This window comes from Rhincodon typus, chromosome 1 (assembly GCF_021869965.1).
Source record: "Rhincodon typus isolate 14 chromosome 1, sRhiTyp1.1, whole genome shotgun sequence".
In the NCBI taxonomy this organism is placed as follows: domain Eukaryota; kingdom Metazoa; phylum Chordata; class Chondrichthyes; order Orectolobiformes; family Rhincodontidae; genus Rhincodon; species Rhincodon typus.
Genome location: NC_063332.1, coordinates 38069159 through 38079520, shown reverse-complemented (window position 1 = coordinate 38079520; position 10362 = coordinate 38069159). Strand labels below are relative to the sequence as shown.

Here is a 10362-nt window from a genome sequence, read left to right as displayed (position 1 = left end):
CTCCTCTGATGCTGCTTGGCCTGCTGTGTTCATCCAGCTCTATACCTTGTTATCTCAGATTCTCCAGCATCTGCAGTTCCTACTATCTCTGAACCAATGTGCAGTCTGTCTGTTTTCCAACCAAAAGCAACAATGAAGGAGAAATCCGGAATATTGAGTGTAGAGCAGCATTGCAAAATGCAGACTTTGAAGTGAGAGCCAAATTGCAGCTTTTTATCAATGCACAATAGATCAACGTACATTTTTTTCTCAGTCACATATATTTTCCATCGCAACAACTTAAGTAAGCTTTCTGGCACTCTATTTGAAATGACCTGGAAGCAATGCTATTTTATTTAATTGAAAGACTAATGTTTGCTATTCATTCATCAGTGGTGAGATTAAGGCTCACCTTATACCTTAATTTTATTTCCCATTATTGATGTAACTACATTGCTTGTACCTGGAGTCACATGTTGGCCAGGGCAAGGTAGGACAGCAGATTCCTTCCCTAAAGGACATTAGTGAACCAGGTAGATTTATGACAATCAGTGATAGTTGTTGTGGTCACCGTTGCCTAGACTAACATTATATGTTCAAGATTTTGTATTCATTGAAATCAAACTTCATACTGCCGTGGTGAGATTTGAACTATGTCCACAAAACAATTATTATTCCAGTGACATTGCCATGGCACCACTATTTCCCTATCTGCACTTCCCTAACACAGGTATCCTGCAGAGGTTTATGGACTTGTAAAATCCTTGTATGATGGACAACTAATTTACAGCAGGGTTTTTGGAGTGTGTGCGTTCATGGTAGTGAAATGTAAGAGGCACAGATGTTTAAACTGAGGCAGCTGTTGGAGAAAGACTCGGGGCAAGTGGAGCACTGATGTTGTAGAGTTGCTGTTGAGAACAAGGAACGTGCAATCAGCCTGGATTGACAGTAACCGTATAAAGGGTATGCTGCTCTTCATAGATATATGTACACTAAAGATATAGATTTTTTAATATCTGTGACAATACTTCTGTGAGATCCCCATATACGAAAACATGCACACCAACAGCTTGCATTTACTTAGGAGGAAAACATTCCATGATGCTTCCCAGGAATGTAGTTGGACAAAAGTTGGCCCCAAACGTATGGAGACAATAAACTAAATATTTATGTTTAAAATGTAAACACGTATTTATGCATTGCCTTTCATGATCTCATGATGTTCCAAAGTACTTTATAGCCAATGAAGTACTTTTGAACTTTCGGCCTTGATGCAGAGTGGTAAATGCAATTGTCTATTTGCGCACAGAAAACTCACTTAAACTGTAACATCATTATGATCTGATGAGAATCCTCCTAATGTTGACTGGGGGATTAATATTGGTCAGGATACATGTAGCTTCTTCGGAACAGTGCCATGGGATCTTTTACACTCACCAAAGAAAATATAAGGTGGACCATGACTTAACATCTCTTTGGACAGTGCAGCACCCCCTCAACACTGCATGGAGTGTTACTGTAGATTTTTGTAGGACAGAAGTCTGAAAGCTGGATAAAGGAGCACATTTTAAAGCCCTTCTTCCAGCAATTTCACAGTTTAGGGCTGAAGATGGCTGAAGACATTTTCAGCAATTTGGAGCAAAGACATGGTACAAGAGACCATAGTTGGGGCTGCCTTTCGTAAGAAATAAATTAGTCCAGACAGCTCACCATTGCAGCAAATGGCTTTGGGAGGGTCTTTTTACAAATACACATAAGTGTGAAGGAACTCTTGATTTATTTGTCCAAACTTCCATTTTGATCCATTTGCAGGCTATGTGGACGTGGGCCTGATTCCTGAAGGAGCACGAGATATCCGGGTGGAAGAAATAGCTGAAGCAGGGAATTTCTTGGCTTTGCGAAGTGAAGATCCAGAGAAATATTTCCTCAATGGTGGTTTTATTATCCAGTGGAATGGAGACTACAAAGCAGCAGGAACAACATTTAAGTATGAAAGAAATGGGAATCTGGAAAATCTAACAGCTCCAGGACCCACAAAAGAACCTGTCTGGATTCAGGTAACTCATTCTTCAGAAACGTAGAACATGTTCAGTTTTTGTTAGTATTCAAAAGATAAAAGCATGGTATTATCGTCACTAGCTTTGTGTTTGAAGGGAGAGTAAAAATGCTTTGCAGGGTCTGAGACGATTCCTGGGATCATCCAAGGAAATGTAATATTTCTTCATGTAGACAAATGCTAGATTTAAGATGGATCAAATGTAAAGGTGGGTTGATCAATCCTGTTGTCACTGTACTGCATCATCAGAAGACTAACAATGAATGTCTTTTTTTTTCCTTTTTGTATTTAGAAAATGGGCTTTAGTGATTTAAAGGAAAATGCATTAGTGCATTTACCCTATACATCAACCTCTGCTTGATTTTTCTTTACATAGACTTCATCCTGGCTAATCAGGCAAAATGTGTGATAGTTACCAAAGGTGCAAAACCCTGATTTAAAATACCGTTCAAAATTCCATACGCATCTATGAATGATCTTTGCCATCAAAAATGTAAAAATAAATAAATTGTACTTACGTAGAACTTTTCAGATTCTAGAGATGTCCAAATGCATTTCACAGGTAATGTTTTACGTTCTGGTGGTGTCAATGTGTGTGGTTTGTTTATTGAAAAATGTAGGTTAACAGCTACCTCTTTAAGCTACACATTCAAATGCATATGACAAAGTCATTGCCTGTGTGACATATGAGTACAAAGGAGTTTGAGCTCCCGTATGCGAGGGGAAAGATTTACAAAGGACCTTAGGGGCAACCTTTTCATGCAAAGGTTGGTGCGTCTTGGAATAAGCTGCCAGAGGAAGTGGTGGAAGCTGGCACGATTACAACTTTTGAAAGGCATCTGGATGAGTACATGAATAGGAAGGGTTTAGAGGGATATGCTAAATGCTAAATAGAGCCAAATGCTAACAAATGGTACTAGACTAATTTAGGATATCTGGTCAACATCAGCATGTTGGATCAAAGGGCCTGTTTCTGTGCTGTACAACTCTATGACTCTATGATATACAAAAAGTGAGATATGCGTACTTTAAATTCAAAACTCTACATCACATAATAGTAATACACAGAGGTTCCAAATCACCACCCACAAAAGTATACGGACCAATATTGACCAAGTGGTCTTTTCAGGCTTCATTGATTTCATGCAATAAAATTGAAAAAAGAAAGAAATGTAAGTATTTGCATTTAATATGCACATTGCCCTAAATTTTTTAAACATTCATAATGTGTATTTCATGGCCAGTAAACCTGATCTGACATATTATGAGTTTTGCTACTGCACACCAGAGTTTCCTTTCCGCAGCATCGACCTTGGATAATAGAGCAGAATGTGTAACTCCAGTTGATCAATGTTGTCTATTTTACTCCTCTACTAAGGTACCACCCATTCTGTTTAAAGAATTGCAGTAGCTCATGTATGAAGCCTTCACTTGAAGCATGCATGAGTGAATTTGTCTCTGGAAACGCTTTCACATTTAAATAAGAACATATTTTTGTCCCTTGTGCTTTTTAAATATTTTGTGAATTTTAATGTACTTACATAACGATGTGCTTATTACAATCTCAGAAAGATTGGTAATATTTTAATTTAGAATTAGCCCTAAAGACTTGAAACAATAGGATTTTTTTAACACTTTCTGACTGCTCTCTTCATTCACAGGAAATTTTGTTCTTCAACATACACACAAGTGGAAATGGTTAGCTGCTTCATTCTGGTTATTGTTTGAGATCAGTGGTGAAGCCAGTGCTTGCTGCTGACTGCAAAGTAAATCTTTCTGAGGCATCTCGTGATCTCTCTACTGAGGATTTCACCTCTATCTGTGTGCAGTGATACTGCAACTAATTGTAGCCTTTACTGAGCATTCATGGCGTATAGTAGCAGTGAGCTTATTAGATGGTCCAAGCACATTGAAAGATTTCAGGCATCCAATCAGGAAAGAAAAAGCAATGAAACAAAAATACATTTAAAATAGCTTACTCAGAGGGAATTACAGATTTGGACATACACATTAGAAGAAGGCAGATGGTAAAGTCTCCTTAAACAAAGATTTTAAAAACAAAACAATTGTGATTAAGAAGAATTAGCTCTACTAATTAACAATTTAGCAGAACACCTCAGTATGAACTGAAAACAGAAAATGCTGCAGAATCTAAACAGGCTTGGCAGTGTCTTTTTTTTCTAATATTCATTCGTGGAATGTGGGTGTCACTGGCCAGGCCAATATTTTTTGCCCATCCCTAATTGCTCAGACAGTCAGCCACATTGCTGTGGGTCACCTATAGGCCAGACTGGGTAAGGATGGCAGATTTCCTTCCCTAAAGTATCGTAGTGAGCCCGATGAGTTTTTTCTGACAATCAGCAATGGTTTTATGGTCATTATTAGAATCCATTATTAGTCCAATATGACTCTTCTTTAGAATTCCATAAATAAACATATTACTGTTAAAGCTCAGTTACATCTGATTGCAGAAAGATGAACTTTTTGAAGGGTTTGAAATGACATTATGGGAGAGGGACAGTTGGAAATCTTGCTGATAGCTTGATTTCCTGGTGTACGGATGAGAGCAGAGTGATTAAAGCAGAACGTGCTAAACAGACTCAGCAGGTTTGGCAACATCTCTGCTAAATTTAGTTATCGTTTGAAATTGACTCTTCTTTGGAACCTGGCTGAACCCCACAGCCCATCCATCTTATGGAGCCTCGAGTAACCACACCAACTTGAACTGGCAAGACCCGAATTGAACACAGTATTCCAAAAGTGGCCTAACTAGTGTCCTGTACAACTGCAATATGACCTCCCAACTCCTACGCTCAATGCACTGACAAATAAAGGCAAGTGTGCCAAATGCCTGCTCCACTGCCATGTCTGCCTCTCTCTCCATTTTTAAGGAATTGTGAACCTGCACCCCAAGGTTTCTTTTTTTCAGCAACACTCCCCAGGATTTTACCATTAGTTGTATAAGTCCTGCCTTGATTTGTCCTACCAAAAGGCAGCACCTCATGTTTATCTAAGTTAAACTCCATCTGCCACTCCTTGTCCCATTTAGCCATACGATCAAGGTTCTAAATAAAAGCCGAAAGAACTGCAGATGCTGTAAATCAGGGGAAAAAAAAACAGAAGCCATTGGAAAAGCTCTGCAGGTCTGGCAGTATCTGTGAAGAAAAAATCAAAGTTGATGTTTCAGGTCTGGTGACCCTTCAAGGTTCTCTTCTACTCTGAGGTAACCACTGTCGACTACACCACCAATTTTGGTGTCATCTGCAAACTTACTAACCATATCTCCTATATTCATTTCCAAATCATTGAAATAAATGATGAAAAACAATGAACCCAGCACCAATCCTTGTAGTACACCACTGGTCACAGCCTCCAGTCCAAAAAGCAACTCTCCATCACCGCCGTTTGTCTCCTACCTTCGAGCCAATTTTGTATCCAAATGGCTCACACCCCCTAGATTCCATGTGATCTAAATTTGCTAACCAGTGTACCATGCGGAACCTTGTCGAATGCCTCACTGAAGTCCATTTAGACAATGTCTATATCTGACTGTTCAACTCACCCAGACCCTGATGTCCTCCTCCAACCCTCGCTGAATAACAATGGTCCCTGATCTCACTTGTCTGGCCTCCAATCTGACAGCTCATCCTAATCCCCCTGCCCATTATACCAAACTACCACCTCATCCATCTACCACCTCACCCATCTACCATCTCAACGAAATGCCATCCAATGCACTCAATACCCTACACAAACGCCACTCTATCCAGCTAGAACTTTACCCAGAACTATCTGTCATCCCACCCGCCTGCCACTTTAGCAACCTACCACCTGACCCAACTGAAGATAAGAACATAAAAAGTAGGAGCAGAAATAGGTCCTTGAGCCCTTTCAGCGAGATCATGGCTGGTTTTCTACTTCAACATATTTTCCTGCATATTTTCTATATGGTGTCTGTGGCATAGCAGTGATGTCACTGGACTAAGAATCCAGAACTCCATGTTAATGTTCTGGGGCCTTGCTGATAACTACTGTCCTTTAGGGAAGGAAATCTACCATCCTTACCTAGTCTGATTCTAAACTCACACAAATGCATGTGACATTTAACTGCCCTCTGGGCAATTAGGGTTGGACAATAAATGCTGTCCTAGTCAAGGAGAGCCAGGCCCCATGATTTTTCTTTACAATAAGTCCCATTTTCAGTATTTTTGATAAGTAGAAATTTACCAATCTCAGAGTTGATCATATTCGATGACTGAGCCTCCACTGCCCTCTGGAACAGAAAACTCCAAAGATCCACCACCGTTGTTATGGACCAGACCAGATGCCCTCAAAATATTTTAAGAATCTAGCCTAACTGTTTCTTATTTTAAAGGCAAATGTAAAGTGCTGTGTTCCACATGCAATTTGATTGGTCAAACTACTCAATGTTAAGCAAAACACAATTTATTCAAACACTGTAGTTAGAATAAAGCAAAAGAAAGAAGAACTTAGAATAACTCATTGGGCAACCTCTATATTTCAGGAATTAGTTTAGTGAATCTTCATTGCGCTCCCTCCATAGCAAGTGCCTTGTTTTGGAGTAGATTTGTTTTGTGTCTTGTTTCTTAGGTAAGGGGTTGGATGGTCACTTAGGACTGGGGTGACTAAATATTTGTTCATTCAAAGGGTATTAAATCTGTGGAATTCTCTACCACAGAACACTGAACATATTCAAGAAAGTGAGATATAAATTTTAGATGTTAAAGGCATCTATAGGATTTGGGGAGAAAGCAGGAATGTATCGTTGAGAGAGAATCAGCCGTGATCATGTTGAAGAGTGGAACAGACTTAAGAGCCGAATGGCCTGCCATGCTGCTAGTTTTCTCTGTATTTATGAGACCAAAACTGCACATAATATTCCAATGTGGTCTTGGCAATACTCTTTGTAAATGTAGTGAGAAATCTTTACTCTAAATTCCCTTGTAACAAATGCGAACATACCACTTGCCTTCTCATTTACTTTCTATACCTGTATGTTAGATGCCACATAACCTACCCAACACCTTGAAGTACAGTCATTTATCCCACTGGGCTAGAAAATCCAGGTTTAAGTCCCACCTGTCCCAAAGGTGTGTCTGAACAGATTGATTAAAATAAATTTAAATACATTACGTTAATGATTTGGATGAAGGAATAGAACATAATATCCCCAAATTTGCAGACAGCACTAAGCTGGGTGGCAGTATGTGCTGTGAGGAGGATGCTAAGATGCTGCAGGGTAACTTGGACAAGCTGGCTGAGTTGGCAAATACATGGTAAATGCTGTATAATTTGGATAAATTTGAAATTATCCACTTTGGTGGCAAAAACAGGAAGGCAGATTATGATCTGAATGGTGGCAGTTTAGGAAAAGATGAGGTGCAATGAGACCTGGATGTCATGTTGGAATAGTTGCTGAAGGTTGGCATGCATCAAGGGCAACTAGAGATGGGCAAGAAATGCTGGCCAGCCAGCGATGCCCACATTCCACAAATGAGAAGGGAAAAAAAGGTGCAGAAGGCAGTGAGGAAAGCTAATGGCAAGCTGACCTTCATCGTGACAGGATTTGAGTATCGGAGAAAGAATGTCTTGCTGCAGCTATACAGGCCTTGGTGAGGGCACACCTTGAGTATTATCTGTAGTTTTGGTCTCTTAGTCTGAGGAAGGACATTCTTGCTATTGAGGCAATCCACCAAAGACTTACTGGAGTGATTCTTGGGATGGCAGGACTGACATATGAGGAAAGACTGAATCGACTGGGCTTGTATGCACTGAAATTTAGAAGAATGAGGGGGGATCTCATCAAAATATATAAAATCCCAATTAGGCCATACAGGCCAGATGCAGGAAGAACATTCCCAATGTTGGGAAGCCCAGAACTAGGGGTCACAGTCTAAGAATAAGGGGTAAACCATTCAGGACTGAGATGATGAAGAATTTCTTCACTTAGAGAGTTGTGAACCCATGGAATTCTCTACCACAGAAAGCTGTTGGGGCCAGTTCATTAGGTTTATTCAAGAGAGAGCTGGACGTGGCCCTTGCTGCTAAAGAGATCAAGGGGTATGGGAAGAGGGTGGGAGTGCGATACTGAAATTGCATGATCAGCCAGGATCATATTGAATGGTGGTGCTAGCTCAAAGGGCCAAATGGCCTACACCTGCACCTATTTTCTATGTTTCTAAATACTCAACTAGTGTCTGACCAATCACCAGCCTACCACCTTGCCTGGTTTACTCGCAGCCATAGCTGCCCTACCTCTGGTAAATATGCTCTGGGTTCTGGTCTCACTAAATGTAAATCCTTGCAAATTGCCTATGGCAGACAGTATGAGTGGTAGAGTTTTCTGATCAGTCAGGATCATGTCGTAGCTGCAGGACATCAACCTCTGCACATTACAAGACCCTATATTTATTCACTGACACACTGAAAAGCCATTCAAATGTCCCAAAACTTTTCGGTGTGATCGTGAATTCATTTATCAGAATACGGAAGTCAGTGGTGTGAAAAGAGAAATTTTCTTGGCTCAGTATTGCATCACACAATGAGATATTTTACAAATCTTGGATTCCTTTTACATGTTCAGTCTTGAGGAATTTATGGAACAATTCATAAATAGTTGACACTTTATCATCATAATTTGTACAACAGAGCTTTACTTCCCTTGGATAACATGACTAAGGTCAAAAACTCACCCTCTATGGAATAATAAGTGTCCATGTACAATCTTGCTAACAGCATCTAGGAATTTGATTGCACAGGATCACCTTTGCTTTGGTTCTTTATGAACAGATGGTGATATAATTAGTCTTATTGAATTAATAAGCTATCTATTACTCAGCATGAATTTATACTTTTGTATCAACATATTATAGAATGATTCTGCAATTCAGACTGAAATAAAACACAGAGTTAGATTCAATGACAAGCAGATTGGGAAGAAGTTGGAAAGTAAAATTCAATACTTGCTGTATGCTCACTGCCTACCGATCCACGCCTCCTCTTCCTGAAAACTAAACCTGTGGCAGATGCACATGCACTAATTGATGTCTTAAGTGGCCAATTAATGCCCAAGTAAAGGCCTTATGCAGCTGACCCTGGGTTTTAACCTGACATTGAGGCGTTGAATAGCCATAATAGAGAAAGTTGGGGCCCGCTTGACAAAACTGAGGAGAGATTAGACAAACTTGGTTTGTTTTCACTTGGACATCGAACCATGAGGGGCTGCCTGATAGAAGTTTACAAACTTATGAGATGCATTGATAGAATAAATAGTTGGAGTTTTTTTTCCCAGGGTAGAAATGTCAATTACCAGGGGGCAAAGGTTTAAGGTAAAGCGGGGATAATATTAAAGTACATGTGAGTCAAAGATTTTTACACAGAGGGTGGTAAGTCATGGAATGTGCTGCCAGAAGGGGTGGCAGAGGTGAATACAACATTTAGGAAGCATCTTGACAGATGCATGAATAGACAGGGATTGGAAGGATATGGACCTTGTAGACGCAAAGGCTTTTTATTTTAGAATGACGTCAAGTGTCGGCACAGGCTTGGTGGGCCAAAGGGCCTGTTCTTGTGTTGTTCTTTGTTCAAGAGGCATCTTGATAAATACTTGGCTAGGCTTGGGGAGGCGATGGCCTGATAGTATCATTGCTGGACAGTTAATCCAGAAACTGATGTTCTGGGTACCATGTTTCAAATCCTGCCACGACAGATGGTGGAATTTGTATTTAATAATAAGTATCTGGAATTTAGAGTGTAATGATGACCATGAATCCATTGTCGATTGTTGGAAAAACCCATCTGGTTCACTAATGTCCTTTAGGGAAGGAAACTGCCATCCTTACCCAGTCTGGCCTACATGTGACTCCAGACCCACAGCAACATGTTTGACTCTGAACTGCCCTCTGGGCACTTAGGGATGGGCAATAAATGCTGGCGCAGCCAGAGATGCCCACATCCCATGAATGAATAAAAAAAGTGAATAGAGAGATACGGACCATGTAGAGGCAATTGAATTTTAGTTTAGAACGGCGTCATGTGTCAGCAGAGGTTTGGTAGTGCAAAGGGCTGTTCAAGTGCTGTACTGTTCTTTGTTCTTTGTAAAATATGAACTTCACTCCAGGATGGAAAGTTCCACTTCTGAATGCTGTGAGAGCTGCAGTAATTCTCAGGCAAACTTGGGATGGACGAAAATACAGTCCTTACAACATCACTGCATTCCAGGAAAGATAATATAGAAAGATTTATAAAATAAACATGCGAAAGAGAAAGGTACATGTGGAATCTTGCTTTCAATTAAATTGTGAATG

At 40.1% G+C, this 10362-nt stretch overlaps 1 protein-coding gene across 1 annotated transcript in view; it reads left to right on the top strand.

Annotated features, from left to right (window-relative positions):
• The window catches only part of LOC109916393 (A disintegrin and metalloproteinase with thrombospondin motifs 12-like), a 465504-nt gene that overhangs the window by 360507 nt on the left and 94635 nt on the right, over positions 1-10362 (top strand). The window contains exons 14-15 of the mRNA XM_048604457.1: positions 1792-2036; positions 4950-4973. Coding sequence (XP_048460414.1) covers positions 1792-2036; positions 4950-4973 — 269 coding nt within the window. The remainder of the gene's footprint in view (positions 1-1791; positions 2037-4949; positions 4974-10362) is intronic.